Source organism: Ictalurus furcatus, chromosome 1, assembly GCF_023375685.1.
Source record: "Ictalurus furcatus strain D&B chromosome 1, Billie_1.0, whole genome shotgun sequence".
In the NCBI taxonomy this organism is placed as follows: domain Eukaryota; kingdom Metazoa; phylum Chordata; class Actinopteri; order Siluriformes; family Ictaluridae; genus Ictalurus; species Ictalurus furcatus.
The window spans coordinates 3,661,364-3,677,780 of record NC_071255.1 but is presented as its reverse complement, the minus strand read 5'-3'; the positions used below and the strand labels follow the sequence as shown (position 1 = coordinate 3,677,780).

Genomic DNA, 16,417 nt, shown 5'->3' with positions numbered 1-16,417 from the left:
CCACTCATATGAAAATCCACATTTTATTCCCCAAAAAACATCATAGATTAAACTTAAATAAAAGAAATAGTATTTCAATTTTAACAGCCTTTTTAAAAAAATTAATAATAATTGAAAATTCAGTTGAATTTATGCCTTATTTCATGACATTTTGAAATCATCTGATTAGTCAGAAGGTTGATTATATTTCTATAACAGCAGCTCTGACTATAGTTCCAGCTGTAAGACGAGTCACGGGTTTATATCGTACGGCGAAACCCCTGTGTAATCGTGGACACGTTGGTGTTTTCTGTAAGGACCTGTTTATTTAACATTTACGGAAGGAGTCTCCAGTCAGAGGTGAAACTGTAGCTTTGAGTTCACGACAGAGGAGTTTATACTTTGCGGTTTCTCAGTAACATGACAAGTCGTTGTTGTTTTTTTGTTTGTTTTTTTTTGTCTTATTAACTTCAACCAAGAGAGAGAGAAAAAAGAAAGCATTAAAGAGCGATGGTTTACAGCTGATATAACGTATAGTAGGAACTAACTTATTTTAAAGACGTTCCTTGACATTAAAATGACTATAAATGGATAAACAGTATGACATGTCATACATTAATAAATAAATAAAAATTGGCTAATTGTCGTGCAAGAGGAATAAAGCTGCTTTGTGGCGAAAACAATAACAGCGTCACACCACCCCGTCATTAATTTATTTTCCTAAAACAGCACACGCCCATGTTGTTGTTTTTTATTCCTTACTAATTAAACTTGGATTTATGGAATTAAAGGTAATAATTTAGGTTGAAAAGATATTATTTGTCCTTGTGAAGCCAAACAGTATAGCAGCAAAGATTTATTTGTTGGTAGAAATACTATAATAGTTAGAATGAAACATAGACAGAAGAGAAAATCACTGTGCTAGAAAAGATAACTGTTTGTTTTGTTTAAGAAACAACGAGAGAGAGACTTATGTGAAAGAGTCGCCCGGCTAGTAACCAATCACAGCGCAGAAAGCCGGAGCTGCTCCACCAATCCCGACGCTGAAGGCGGAGTTTGTACAGAATACGGGTGGGGTAATGTATTACGCCTTTTTTGAAGTCTCGACGGAAATACAGCTATGAAAAGAAGTGTTCCGGTTAATATGTGTTTATTTATAGAAACTCTGTTTGACGGATCTAATATAAATCCCCGTAGCTACTTAACTGTACTTCTAACATTGCTATTTTTGTAGACATATATTTAAATCCGTAAATAGACCATGATCAGGATGTGTTACTACAGACGTTGTGTGAAATGACGTGGCTGGTGTTACGTTTAATGTTGTCCGTGGCGCTGTGACGTCAATCTCCTTTCCACTGCTGCTCAGAGACACTCCTGAGGTTAGCATCTACAATAAATACCATTTCCCTTAGCATGGCGAAGTCTCTGTTAAGGGAAATGGTTGTTGTTGTTGTTGTTGTTGTTGTTGTTACTTTTATGTATTAACGTGTAGTATTTAAATATTTAGAAAATAATTCCAGGCTGCCTTTTTTTTTTTTTTTTTTTTTTTTTTTTTTTTTTTTGAATGGACAGTTTAGCTGAATGTGGTGCAAATATTTCAAGAAAAAAAAATATATATGAACACTGACTATTTCATTCAATTGAAGTTACATTGTAAATAAATAAATAAAACAAAACAATTAACACAAAACTTGTTAAACACAAGCTGCATTGTGTTTATACCTTAAAATACCTTAGAAATACCGTAAAACCCTTCAAATAACAGCTTGTAGAGGTATATATCTGTCTAGTTTTGGTGACGCTGTGGTGACTCTCAGACCGTCCACCTGAAGGATTGACGTGTTGTGCATTCTGAGATGCTTTTCTGCTTACCACGGTTGTACAGAGTGGTTGTTTGAGGTATCACAGCCTTACTGTCAGGTCGAACCAGTCTGGCCATTCTCTTCTGACCTCTGTCATCAACAATGATGTTTTTTAAATTTTTCGCACCATTCTGTGTAAACTCTAGAGATTCTGTGTGTGAAAATCCCAGGAGATCAGCAGTTTCTGAAATAATCAAACCAGCCTGTCTGGCACCCACAACTTTGCCGAGGTCAAAGAGTTTTTTCCCCCCATTCTGATGTTTGTTTTGAACATTAACCATAGCTCTTGATGTGCATCTGCACCACTTTATGCATCGCACTGCTGCCACATGATTGGCTGTTTGGATAGTTGTACAGGCATTCCTAATAAAGTGGTTTAGGAAAGAATTGGATTAGGGCGAACATGGAGTAAAAATAAAGAAAACTAATAAATACAGTACGTGTTCTCACTTAACAGTAGCCAAAGCTGTTAAATATGACATGACCATAATAATCAATATTATGTTAATCACTAACATCATGTAGGTTAATGAGCTTACTAGCAAGGTTCAGTGGATTCCAAGTTTTACATCAATATATTATCTCAGTCATGATCAATTCAAAGCAGCAGATCATAATTTATAATGTTCTACATGGAAAATTGTCCATTTGGCACTATGGTAACAAGTTTGACCTAAACACAAATCTGTATAATTGGAGTCAGCTGTTCAAGAAGAGTTAAGCTTCTCAAAATACTTTTTGAGGTCAGGGCTACTTTAATCTTGTTTTGATAGACTTGGAGAGATGAACCAAGTCAGGACATCTTTAAAATGTATACATTTATTTAAAAAATGTATATATGAGAGTTGAAACTGGCCACAAAGCAAGCATTTAAACTAGGAATAAATATAACTGTGAGTCAAGGTAATAAACTTCTCATTGTGATAATGATGAGTAATTTACAATATATGAGCAATAAAAATAAAATATTGCACATAACCATGCTCAAGACAAATCCAAAGAAAGAAAACACATATTTTCCTGTCTTATTTACTTACAGATAAAGTTGCTCAATAACCACAAATGCTGAAGGAAGTTTCAAAATCACGCTACAAAATCTGCCATATCTGGGTTTTTCTGCTATCTGGGTTTTTCTATTTACATCTGGAGTGATGTAAGTGGCTCTTTTGAAATTGTTTACTGAAGCAGATTATTAAAATAAGATGACTTTTGCTGCAAGTAAAAGCACTTCAGTGACCCCAACTTCAACTAATCATTTACACCACTATATTATGGTCTCTGTCTAGATTTGAATGTTTGTCTACAACCTGAGGTCATAAGGTCTCTATATGCTGAAAAAAAAAAAAAATCTATATATATGTATGATTTTGCAGCCAAAATATGTCTGTCTGTTTGCCTTCTTAGTTTTGCACTGAAACTATGAAGGAGTCAGAACTGAACAAAAAAAAAAGTCATTAATCAGGGTGAGGTTTTGGTGAATGTACACTGTAGCATGTGTAGCTCAATTATATCTGATTACAAATGTTGATTAATGTGTTACATGTGTAATTGCATCTTTAACACTTGGTTGGTTCTGACCTTTTGCGGGTTGTGGAAACATTCGTGGTTGGTTGTGTGTTTTGGAAAAGGCCTCTGATAAAGTGTCCTGCACTTAATGTGTGAAATTTCACAATCGCAAGCAGGAAGCCAGTTCTGATTTAGATCTCCTGGTTTGCCACATGTACATGGTAAACAGGAATTGGACTCAGCAGATCAGCACTGGAACATCTAACATACCTTCAAATTCAACTTGCACCTGCCATTGGCATCCATTAGTTGTTGAAATGTAGCTGACACTCTGGGGGTTTTTTTTCCCCCCCAAGGAGTCTGTTGATAAAGAAATCTAATAATAACCCTTGTTTAAATCCAGAGTCAAATTTAACTTGGACTGGTTTGTCAATCCAAGGCACTGGATAGGCATCAAACTTAGAAATGGCTTTCCACACAGAAACAGAATGCACCATCAGGCTTGGGCACTGGCATAAATGTGTTCGAGTTACTATGTGACTTTCCATTTGCTTCTGAACTACTATTTTTATTTTCTGATTCAGACATGCAGTATGGTTGTCTGCGTGCAGCCATGCCTGGGGGAGTCTCAATGTGGTGTTTGAGGTTAGTACACCATGACAGGAGGTCAGTGCACTAGGTCAGGAGGCAAAATCCGCTCGCTGCCAAAACAACACCTCGGAGCCAACATCCTTAGGAAAGTCTTTTTAAGCTAGAGGCAGGGAGTAATACAAGTAAAATCCTGTAGAGGGTATATTCAATTTTGAAGGGCAACAGATTATATGTGTACACCACAACTTTCCCTCCACATTCCAGTGCCTCATCCTCAATCAGACTTTGGTGGATCGGGCTCTATGAATGTCTCATGTATGCCCCCTAGAATACTGACCGGCATTCTGTTACCACCAGATTGGAGAAGGACTGCAGAATCATAATGACCTGCAGCACCTGACCCACCTCCTTTTTGGGGGCAATCCACTTAGAAGTGCCCCAGCTCACCACAAACACAGCCCTACTCCAGCTGCAACAACCTACAGAAAAAAAGGAAAAGTAGAGCACTGTGTGAAACATGTACCCACAGTACGCCACACCCCATCACCCGCATACTGCTCCGCAACCCCCTCATCTCAGTGGCATGTATGCAAGTCTGAAAAGCACCGCAGGAGATGGCACGTACTTATTCTGTAAAGCTGGAGTTGACAGGGTCTTCGTTTCGGGTGTATTAATTATTGTTGTTGACTCCAATTGAAATCTGTAATATACTGACTCAGTGATGTGACTTTCATCAACAATTCATCAGTGATCTATGTGCAATAACATATGCACTTGCGCGAGTTTGGTGGGATTTGGTAGGTGATTTGAAAGTGCAACAGACAAACAAAACACCCACCCACCCAATACCCCCCCAACACAGACACAGACACACACACACTCACATAGCACATTTGATCTATTATAGCGATATGGCGCTTGCGGGAAGTTTATTTATGTAAATGCTGAGACGTGAGACATGCTGAACTTTTATTTAGACTATCATCTTCTATGTGCTTTTGCAGTGTCGGGCTACAAAGGCTTTCATTTGAATATACTATGCTAGTCGTAATGTTTATATAATGTGTAATGCTAATTTAATATGATAATATCTTGTGTTATCATACTTTTCTCCTAGTATACTGTTTACCTTTTATACAGCGCATTACTGTCCCTCTACAACCTATCCTTTTCTTCATATGCCAGATTCATAAAACAGCATATAGTTGAATGTCCTAGATGTGGATGCCACCTGATAAAATTGTCACTCAGGCAAATATAACTCATCTTTTGTGGTTTGTACTGTATTCTGTCTCAGGCAGAGCATACCCAGTGTGTTCTGATACCGTTTAGATATTTCCCCCAGCTCATCGAGGACTTTTTAAAAGCACACCAAATGCATCTCAGTTTGTGAAGCATTACAAAACATGCTGATAATACCTTGCCAACCTCAAAAGATCACCTGGTTCTTGGTGCAGGGCTGCGTAAAGTACGTAAGGAGTGTTGCTTAAAGAAGGTCTGTGAAGACATGGTTTGCCAAGTTTAGTGTGGCTCACTCATGTGACCTGCACAGAGCCCTGACCTCAACCCCACTGAAGACCTTTGGGATGAACTGGAATGCCGACTGCACCCCGGCTTCCTCGACCCGACATCAGTTCCTGATCTCACTAACTCTCTTGTGGCCGAATAGGCAAATCCTCACATCCACGCTCTAAAATCTAGCAGAAAGCCTTCCCACGAGAGTGGACGTTATTATAACAGCAAACGGGGAGTAAATCTGTCTGGGATGTTCAACAAGCACGTATTGGTGAGATGGTCAAGTGTCCACAAATGAGTATGATGCCATATAGTGTGTTTGTTTGTGCAAAAATGTGCTTCTGAATTGGGGAGTTTGGCAGGTCAGTACTCCAGGTACAGACCAACCACAACCCACACACTCTATCTGATAGAGCTGTGTAATAAGCCACATAGGGCTGACAGGAAGTCTGTTTGTGTAGATTAATTTAGCACTTACTGCAGTTCTCATAACTAACCTAAACAAGACATTCTCTACTTTTATTTAGACTCCATATAACCTCTAGTGTCTATTTGAAATGGCTTTCTTGTATTTGATTGAACCAAAATCTCCCAATGAGCTATGCTCATACACCCCGATCAGCCATAACATTAAAACAAGCTGCCTAAAATTGTGCAGGTCCCCCTTTGTGCCACCAAAACAGCTCTGAACCCCTGAGGCACTGACCCCATAAGACCTGTGGTATCTGGCACCAAGACGTTAGAAGCAGATCCTTGTAAGTCCTGTAAGTTGCGAGGTGGGGCCTCCATGTATCTGACTTGTTTGTCCAGCACGTCCCACAGACGCTCGATCGGATTGAGATCTGGGGAATTTAGAGGTCGAGTCAACACCTTGAAAACTGTCATGTTCCTCAAACCATTCGTAGACAATTTTTGCATTGTGGCAAGGTGCATTATCCTGCTGAAAGAGGCCACTGCCATTAAGGAATACCATTACCATGAAGGGGTATACATGGTTCGTAGCATTGTTTAGGTAGGTGGTACATGTCAAAGTATCATCCACATGAATGCCAGGACCCAAGGTTTCCCAGCAGAACATTACCCAGCCTCCGCTCTGCCACTGCCATAGTGTACCATAGTGTATCCAGGTGCCATCTCTTCCCCAGGTAAGCGACGCACACGCACCCGGCCGTCCACATGATGGAAAAGATTCATTAGACCAGGCCACCTTCTTCCATCGCTCCATCATCCAGTTCTGATGCTCATGTGCCCATTGTAGGTGCTTTTGGCGGTGGACAAGGGTCAGCATGGGCACTCTGACCGGTCTGTGGCTACGCAGTCCCGTACACAGCAAGCTGTGATGCACTGTGTGTTCTGACTCCTTTCTATCATAGCCAGCATTAACCTTTTCAGCAATTTGTGCTACAGTAGCTCTTCTGGGCGATCGGACAAGATGGGATAGTCTTCGCCTCGGCATGCGTATCAGTGAGCAACTGCATACCGGGAACACCACACAAGACCTGCAGTTTTGGATATACTCTGACCGAGTCATCTAGACATCACAATCTGGTCCTTGTCAAAGTCACTCAGATCCTTACACTTGCCCATTTTTCTTGATTCCAACACATCAAGTTCGAGAACTGACTGTTCACTTGCTGCCTAATAAATATATCCCAGCCCATGACAGGTGCCACGCTAACGAGATAATCGATGTTATTCACTTCACCTGTCACTGGTTTTAAAGTTATGGCTGATACTCAAGAAATATTTCTCTCATTTTAAATGTAAAAATTTTCTGAACAAACAACCACAAATACTCAAATTATTTGTTGATTGAGATGTTACCTGTTGACTTCTGGTGATGTTTATTTAGGATGTATTTTCTGCATATACTGCAAAGCTTCCTAAAGATAAAACCAAGTACTATAAACCCATTTATGTCTGATGATAAATATCTTTCCATGTCTTATCAGATAAGTGCTGAGAGGCAGGAAGCCAAGAAGTGTTGAACTGCAGAAACTAGATAGTGTAGAAAATAGATAATGGCCTGGGGATGTAATAAACATTGAGTAAATCTAAATGCTATTTAGTAGCATTTATATTCAAAGAGTACAGTGTGTTTTCCTTGCACATGAAGGATAAGACTTGGTCCTAATTTGCTTCACTGTAAATCACGCCTTTTCATCCCTGCATTCCAGTAAATTTTTAACAGGCTCTGAAGTGTACATTGTCTTCGTCACACAAATATCCACTCGGACAAGGCACAAGGAAAGTGTAACGGAAAGTGGATTTTAGAGTCCTAACACTCAACCTTAACAGGAAGAACAGTGTAGTTTCTGGGAGGAGACATTTATTTTGGAGAACCCGCCACAGTTCTTTGACTGTAGCAGTTGCTTTTTGATTTTTACATTCAAAATCCAGCAGAATTCATTATGTTTTTTAGTCTGTTATGTAATATGTCCCATTCTTTACTGACATACAAACATTTCACTGTAACTTTTTGGGGTTTTTTTTTTGGAAAACTAATGTTTGGAAATACAACATGGTTTTGTACTGACTCAATAATGGAGATGTCTTAAAATAAACACACACACACACACACACACACACGCATATATGTGTGTGTGTGTGTGTATGTATGTATGTATATATATATATATATATATATATATATATATATATATATATATATATATATATATATATATAATGTATATAATAGGTGTGTGTGTGTGTGTGTGTGTGTGTGTGTGTATATATATATACATACATATATATATACACACACATATATAAACACACATTATATATATATATATATATATATATATGATAAATGTACATAAAACACACACAGAGGGACGATATGGTAAAGATATGATCAGAGAGTGAACATGATGAGGATCTGAAACGCCAAACAAACCACACAGAGAGCGCGATAGAGAGAGAGAGAGGTGTGTGTGTGTGTTCTCAGTTTCTCTTGCTCAACATACAACATTCAACAACTTTTGACAGCTCCAGGTACAGATCTTTATTCCGTCTACTTATAAAAATAACTTATTAATGTAAACAGTAGTATATGTAACTTATTTATTAAATACAGTGCACTCCACTAATATTGGCACCCTTGGTAAATACCAGCAAAGAAGGCTGTGAAAAATTGTTTTTATTGTTTAACCTTTTGATCTTAAAAAAACTTCACAAAAAGACTCTGCTCTCATGGATATCAAACAATTGCACCCTTTTAGTCAATACTTTGTGCTAGCTCTCTTTGCCAAGATAACAGCTCTGAGTCTTCTCTTATAATGCCTGATGAGGTTGGAGAATACATGGCGAGGAATCTGAAACCGTTCCTCCATACAGAACCTCTCCAGATCCTTCACATTTCAAGGTCCACGCTGGTGGACTCTCCTCTTCAGTTCACCACACAGGTTTTCTATGGGGTTCAGGTCAGGGGACTGGGATGGCCATGGCAGGAGCTTGATTTTGTGGTCAGTAAACCATTTTTGTGTTGATTTTGATGTATGTTTTGGATCATTGTCCTGCTGGAAGATCCAACCACGGCCCATTTGAATCTTTCTGGCAGAGGCAGTCAGGTTTTCATTTAATATCTGTTGATATTTGATAGAGTCCATGATGCCATGTATCCTAACAAAATGTCCAGGTCCTCTGGCGGAAAAACAGCCCCAAAACATTAAAGATCCACCTCCATATTTAACCGTGGGCATGAGGTACTTTTCCATATGGCTCCCTCTCTGTGTGCGGCAAAACCACCTCTGGTGTTTATTACCAAAAAGCTCTATTTTGGTTTCATCTGACCATAGAACCCGATCCCATTTGAAGTTCCAGTAGTGTCTGGCAAACTGAAGACGCTCGAGTTTGTATTTGGATGAGAGTAGAGGCTTTTTTCTTGAAACCCTTCCAAACAACTTGTGGTGATGTAGGTGACTTCAGATTGTAGTTTTGGAGACTTTCTGACCCCAAGACACAACTAACTTCTGCAATTCTCCAGCTGTGATCCTTGGAGATTTTTTGGCCACTCAAATCATCCTCTTCACAGTGCGTTGTGACAATTTCTTTAAGAAAAGATCAAAAAGTTAAACAATAAAGACAATGTTTCATAGCCTTCTTTGCTGATATTTACCAAAGGTGCCAATATTAGTAGAGGGCACTGTAATTAATCGCAACAGGTTTGTGCTGGTTTGCTTTAACCACCATGAATGACGGTGACGGCTTTTCAGTGATGTAGTCTTCTGACAGATGAGTATTAAAAATAATAACGTTGTATTTTACAGAAAAAGAAGATGAGATGCAGTCTTTTCTTCCAGTTGTTCGTCTGTTTTTCTCACCTAAGGGGAACGCTGATGTGGCTGAATATGACAGATGGTACTCATTGTTCCACCATTTAACCCTCATGTTCTGTTCACTGCGTAGCAATGGCATGTCCCATTGACCCAGGCCATCTCTTAAAATGTATACAAATGTAAACAGTTTTAGATGTACATTTTCGTTTCGTTCTAATTTACTATTTCTATTACCAGCAATATAAATGGTATGAAGTGTGTGCACAGGTGGGAGCGTAAATAAGAGGTTTACAGACCAGTACATTTTTGAACAAATTGATTTTTTAGGTCTCTTTAGATATTTTTTTAATTATTAATTTTTGTGCGTAAATTTTATAGCACGACTTTGTGTGTGTGTGTGTGTGTGTGTGTGTGTGTGTGTGTGTGCATGTAGGTCATAATTGCAGGTTGGAGTGTTTGAACGATTATCTCTACACCATCAGGTGTGAGTTGAACATGACCTCTGAGCCAAGACCCCATGATGCCCTCTACTGGCTGGAATTCCATGATGAACTGTGATTATTTCAAAGCTTCATACATATTCAAATGAGGGGCGGGGTTATATAATGTTCCAAACCTGAAAGTTTTACCTTTAACATTATGCGATCACTGATCAGATGCATGCCTCATTCACTGTGACTGACAAACACATAGGCCATGCCTCCTTCACTGTTACGGACAGACACATAGGCCACGCCTCCTTCACTGTGACTGACAGACACATAGGCCACGCCTCCTTCACTGTGACTGACAGACACATAGGCCACGCCTCCTTCACGCCTCCTTCAGGTCAACGATATTTTACACAATTAAAACAAACAAATAAAGTTTTTTGTGTGTGTGTGTGTGTGTTCTATATTTACTGGGTGCAACTGTTGTAATATTGAACAGGGAGACATTCGAGTGTGCGTTAACGTCGCAGACATACTCATGGCTGTGCGTGCTGAACCTGTATACACGGGTTGAACACACGTTCATGGACACGGACTTCTTCCAGATCTCGCTTAACTACAGTTTCCATGGCAACAATGGATCAACAGTGCTGAAGAAAGTCTACATGCCAGTAAAGAACAGTAAGAACCACACACACACACGCACAGAGGTACAAATACACTCCTTGTATATATGTTCATATGACGTGTGCATTTTGCAGTTCAGCCTGTCCCACCATCGAAGCTGATGTTGCTATGGAAACCAGATGAGGCTGTTTTCCACTGGCTCAGCGGCTATATTGAAAACGTGATGCTTGTCCCGTTCCTCCAGTACCAACTCAGCATACACAGAACGAACAAGGTGTGTGTATGAAGCTCTAGAGTACATCTGATACCTCAGTTTATTCACCCCATTAACATTTAGCATTTGAGTCAATGTCAGGTGACGGTGACATGACATCGACTAACACTGTGTGTATTAGGAGCACACAGTGCAGGAATGAGGGGCTTGTCTTGATTTTGCCCAGAGACAAATGTCCCTGAGTCAGTAAGGGTAGATTTTATGTTAAAGCTAACCAGCTAATTGAAAACGTGACCAATGGGTTACTTCATATTTACTGATTTTAATTAGCCCATACAATAAATACAGAATAGAACACTGGAGACTCCTTTCATAAACGTTAAATAAACGTCTCCTCGCAGAAAATGTCACAGCTTTTTAATCCGTGTCCTCAGTACAACAGGCCTGTGTGCGTTATTACTACGGAAACGATAACGTATTGGAACGAGCACTTTGATATAAATCAGCTGGAAACTACTGCCGGGGCTGATGTTATAAAAAATAACCGATCGACGCTGATCAAATTTAACTTATGCTTGGATTTTGTTGTCATGTGGCAAAAGCAGGACATGTAGGGCGTGGGGACGTATTTTTAGCAAGGAGTGCTGTCACCACAAAGAGGATACACGCCTGTGAGTGTGTCCACAAACAAAAATAAAAAGCCTTCAGCAACATGTTGAACCCACTTCCTGTCAGTAACCCAAATCCGTTATCATTAAAATCAGACATAAAATATCTAGAATGTGCTGAAACACCTCAACAGGTTTACTATTCCTGTAGTTTACTGTAACAGGAAATTTGTTTCTATTAGTGTAATAAATGCGGCATGGGGTTGTATTGGCGTTTGATCTCCAAGGTTCTATCCTGAGTTCAGGTTACCGTCTGAGTGAAGTTTCACATGTTCTCTCTCCGTATCCATATGGGTTTCCTCTGGGTTCTCCGGTTTCCTTCAACTCTCCAGTATATTTGGATTGGCCAGTGAATTGTCCTAGGTGTGTGTGTGTGTGTGTGTGTGTGTGTTTGTGATGCAGTAGGCTTGCACACTATCCAGCATGTCCCTGCTTTCTTCCTAGTGTTTCAGGGATAGAATTAACGGTTTAATATAGAGGGTTCTTATTACCAACTTGTCAACGTCGCTCTCCATGGAAAGCATTTTGTAAAAGATTAATATATTTGTACGTGAATAAATCCAAGATCTATTCGAGGCCTAGAAAGCTGGTCCAGGTTATGGTGGCTCGCTCTCTTGGAAATAGCAATTTCAAGGAATATTACCGTTAAAAATATCAGGGAAACAGATAGCGATTAAAAAAAAAAGCACTGACACTGGAGACTCCTTCCAAAAGCCTAAAAAACGTCACTTCGCCATTATCAACAGTTAGCTAACTACCCAATTAGCGAATTACATTTGTTACAATTGGAATCGAATAAATAATACAATTATTTTTTGTAATAGATGTGGTGATATTTAGACATCTTTCATTTTTATATGATGACTTCTCTAACAGATAATGCTTACTTAGTGTGTGTGTGTGTGTGTGTGTGTGTGTGTGTGTGTGTGTGGGTGTGGTTTGGGTTATATCCATGGTGGATTAATGACAGAGAGATGTTGGTGATGGTTGTGGTTGCTGTAATGTGACCTACATAGTGAACAGGGTTTATATTGTGGGTCGCATTAACCATGTAAAGGGGTTTCTGGTGTTTTTGTTTTTTTTTTATCACGTATGTGGCCTATATCGTGTATAGGGTGTGTGGTGTGAGACATACACAGTGGACTGAGGAAGGGTAGTTGATCATGGTTTTGAACCTGACAAATGGTGCACAGGTGTGATTTCCTTCTCTTATTCACGTGTCGAAGGTTATAATCGGCGTATGTTTGCAGGTGTTGGACGTCCACTCCTTTCAAACCAATGTGTCGGTGCCGATGTCCACCTTTGAGCCTGACACTAACTACACAGCACACTTGCGCTCAGCGCCTTATGGGACATCTTACAAGGGCGTTTGGAGTCACTGGGGTCCCGCCATTTACTGGAGAACTGGACGCACTAAAAGTAAGTATTTGTCTCCGTTGGTTGTATCACATGACTTAAATCCCTCCACCAATTGGCTAATTGGTTTCCTCGGTTTGTTTCTTTGGTGTGCAGAAGTAAAACTTGATACAGCAGCTACGGGCCCAGGTGAGCCGATATGGACATTCTTTAATAATTAAAAAAATTCAGTGCATTGGCAAATCGCTCTGGTATACGAGGAATAAAACACTTGGGACATGCTGTTATTGAAAAATATTCAACTTCAGAATGTCACTTCATGTCTGGCCGCATCACACCGCCCCATTGTTGATTTATTTTTCTATGACCCTATCATGTTTTATTCCATATTAAGCACACTCTTGTATTTCATTTTTTATAAATCTGTAACGCAGGTATCAATTTGACATCAAAAGAGGACATGGAGAGATTTTTTAATTAGCATATCCACGCCTATTTATAGATCCTGGCATTTAAAAAAATGTAATATTTGAATATTTTCAATGGTTTTTATTAAAAAAACAAACAAACAAAAAACCCACAATATTATACCTATCATGTGTTGTAATGTTATATTTTTGACATATGGCCAGTGTGTGTGTGTGTGAAGTGTGTTCTGTGTGTGTTTAGAAGCAGACACTCTGGATATGTCTTTCGCTAGAGTCTGGCTGGCTCTGTTCTTACTACCGCTGATATTGTTCTGCTACTTTTCATACACCAGGTGAGTCTTTCCTCCTATATCTATCTATCTATCTATCTATCTATCTATCTATCTCTCTACCTGTCTATCAGTCTACAATGCTGCAAATTGTAGCATCGACTCAATGTACCCTGGTGAGCAAAGAATACCCGCAATGCACTATGATATTTTAAGACACTACTTGGCCTATATAGTGAATTGGGTGTGTGATAACCCTCAAGACCTGCTCTTTTATCTAAGACAAAACTATTACCATAAGCTTTGACTGAACACTGAGACTGTGTCTGAGTCCCCGAACTTATTCAGAGCCTTCAATATTCGAGGTACCAACAAAGCATGCTAAGTCATAGCGTGTTATGTTTACATTGATACCATTTTTAAATTATATTGTTACTCTTTGGCGCCTATCTTTTGTAATACCTGTTATATCGGACACTTCCACACTAAAACTGTGTACTGGTTGGTGCTACACTGTCACTTACTGTGCTTATTGTCCTGTTGTAGTAGTATCGAACTGTCCCGTGTTGTTAGCACACGTTTGCACGTGCACTTTGTGTAGAATGTGTAGATCTTATATAGTTCGGTGTCGTCTCATGTGGTTAGTGTGTTGTTTTATGTAGCATCGTGGTCCTAGAGGAATTTTGTTGTGTTTCACCGTGTACTGTACCAGCTGTATATGGTTGAAATAACAAAGAACCACTTGAACTTTACACTGAAGTAGGCATGGTGGATCATAAAAGACCAGAATTAACCATATAGGACCAATTAAGTAAAACACAGATGCAGAGATGAACAAAGTTATTGTGCTTTGTTCTCATGTACACAGTAGACTGATGATGGATGTAAGTTGATTGTTATTTTCCCAAAGGTGGAAAAGGTACGTACTGAACCCAGGTCCTGCTCCTCATATTGGAGATTTCAAAGTAAGTCTAATATTTTTGCTCAGTTTAAATGTTTTAGCTGACCAGTAAACATCTGCCCATCTTTTGTTGAATATTAAATAGCTTTCTAGTCAATGTTTATACTCACAACATCATTATGAGGGCCAATTTACATTTAGTCCAACGTCAATTAAGCTAACAAAATAATTTAGGAAATGTTTAAGGTTTGGAAATGTTTGAAAGAAGAAACAGCTCTATTATATTTGACCTTATCTCGGATGCTAAACTGTGTATGTGTGTATTCTCAGTGTTTGGGGATGCTGCCAGAGAATGTGGGTGAGCTGTTACAAAAGGAGGAGTCTCTGCAGATTGACCACTTGACTGAAGAACCGAATCCCACCCAGTATAAAAACATGAGTAACGTTAATGACAGCTCAGGCCACACCCCCATCACTGGCTCACCCAGATCTCCAAGCACTCTTCAGTGTTCTGTGGATTCAAAGGTCAGCATGAGTAGCTGGATGCAGGTTTTGATGTCAGCAGAGAACGGGAGTGTGACGTACAGCGATGACTACTGCACGCTCTCGCACGCCCTTAGTGAACATGCTGTTAACACACACAAGCACTAAACAGGACAACACGTGTATTCTGAACAACCGCATACAAGCTGGGAATGTTCACAGGTAACACACCCACACCTTAATGATGACACGTCTTTATACAGCAGTTAATAGTTGCTTGACTGAAGGAGGACATTTTGGACTTTGAAATGAAAGCATTTTTCTGGAAAGCATCGTATTATTGTGATAATCGTCATCAGCAGCAGCGTTTCATTTTATTGCATTTCTCTCAGAACTTCTTTCTGCTCACAGAAAGGTAGCAAAGCTCAGCTCACTGTTGTGATACTCCCTCAGTAACTCAGCCTCAGATTTTGCTCCCACAAGCCAAAGAATGTATCAAATCTTTTGTGCACTTTTCTGGCCACAAGCTTCAGAATCTTGAAAGTAGGTTATTTCCAGCAAGAAAGGAAAGTGAGCTTCTTGGAAACCCATATTTGAAAGATATTCCAGATGCCATCCACCCCAAAGGAATTTTGAACAATCCCACCCGCTCCCAAGAAATCCCTGCCTGCACAATCGGGCCTGCTCCAAAAGGAATTTTCGAACAATCCAGCTCGCTCTCAAAGAAATTCGGAACTATCCCACCCACTCCTGAAGCAATTCGGAATAATCCAGTCCATTCCCAAAGTAATTCTCACCAACCCCGCCCACCCCAGAAGGAATTATGCTTGCTCTCAAACAAGTTCTGAACAATCCCACCCACTCCTGAAGGAACTGTGAAAGGAATTCTGGACGATCCCATCCACTCCCGAAGAAATTCTGACCAATCCTGCCTGTTCCTACATGTACATGTCTGCAATATCGTCTAATGTGCTTAATCATTTAAATGACACCCATGATGACCAGAATATAGCATATACCATGGATGAACAGATGTGGTAAAGACGAAATCCGCCGTATCCAATACGTTCCTATGTTAATGAACCTGGCCTGACTGTCCTAAGAGATTCATATCTAAACTAATTTATTTCCCAGACATTCATTAGACATTAAACAAAGCAGTAACTAGAAAGGGACAAAAAGTATTCATGTGCCATTCTTTAATACATCAAATTTGTAATTGTTGGCAAATCGCTTTACTCCTTGCATATTTGTCATAACGTTTTGGAAGATGAAGATGTAGCTTTAAGAAGAAATTTCTC

At 39.6% G+C, this 16,417-nt stretch overlaps 1 protein-coding gene across 4 annotated transcripts; it reads left to right on the top strand.

Moving 5' to 3' along the window:
* The first annotated feature begins 233 nt into the window (after positions 1-233).
* Positions 234-16,173, top strand: LOC128604792 (interleukin-21 receptor). Of its 4 annotated transcripts, XM_053619967.1 has the most exons (11): positions 234-1,361; positions 2,884-2,997; positions 9,731-9,821; positions 10,173-10,293; positions 10,670-10,851; positions 10,932-11,071; positions 12,930-13,098; positions 13,192-13,224; positions 13,705-13,795; positions 14,643-14,697; positions 14,964-16,173. In XM_053619967.1, the coding sequence occupies exons 3-11, from the start codon at positions 9,740-9,742 to the stop codon at positions 15,282-15,284; spliced, it is 1,194 nt and encodes a 397-aa protein (XP_053475942.1). In that variant the 5' UTR covers positions 234-1,361; positions 2,884-2,997; positions 9,731-9,739; the 3' UTR covers positions 15,285-16,173. The 4 variants fall into 4 exon arrangements, with proteins under 4 accessions (XP_053475942.1, XP_053476005.1, XP_053475876.1 ...); XM_053620030.1 differs by lacking the exon at positions 2,884-2,997; XM_053619901.1 differs by lacking the exons at positions 234-1,361; positions 2,884-2,997 and adding an exon at positions 8,301-8,456.
* The last annotated feature ends 244 nt before the right edge of the window (positions 16,174-16,417 follow it).

What these genes read in the sequence shown, in the direction of transcription:
- LOC128604792 (XM_053620030.1), top strand. Translation starts at nt 9,740, where the DNA reads ATGAGATGCAGTCTTTTCTTCCAGTTGTTCGTCTGTTTTTCTCACCTA. An exon ending in CTGGAATTCCATGATGAACT is followed by an intron (nt 10,294 to 10,669) that starts GTGATTATTTCA and finishes AATATTGAACAG; the next exon opens with GGAGACATTCGAGTGTGCGT. An exon ending in GCATACACAGAACGAACAAG is followed by an intron (nt 11,072 to 12,929) that starts GTGTGTGTATGA and finishes GTATGTTTGCAG; the next exon opens with GTGTTGGACGTCCACTCCTT.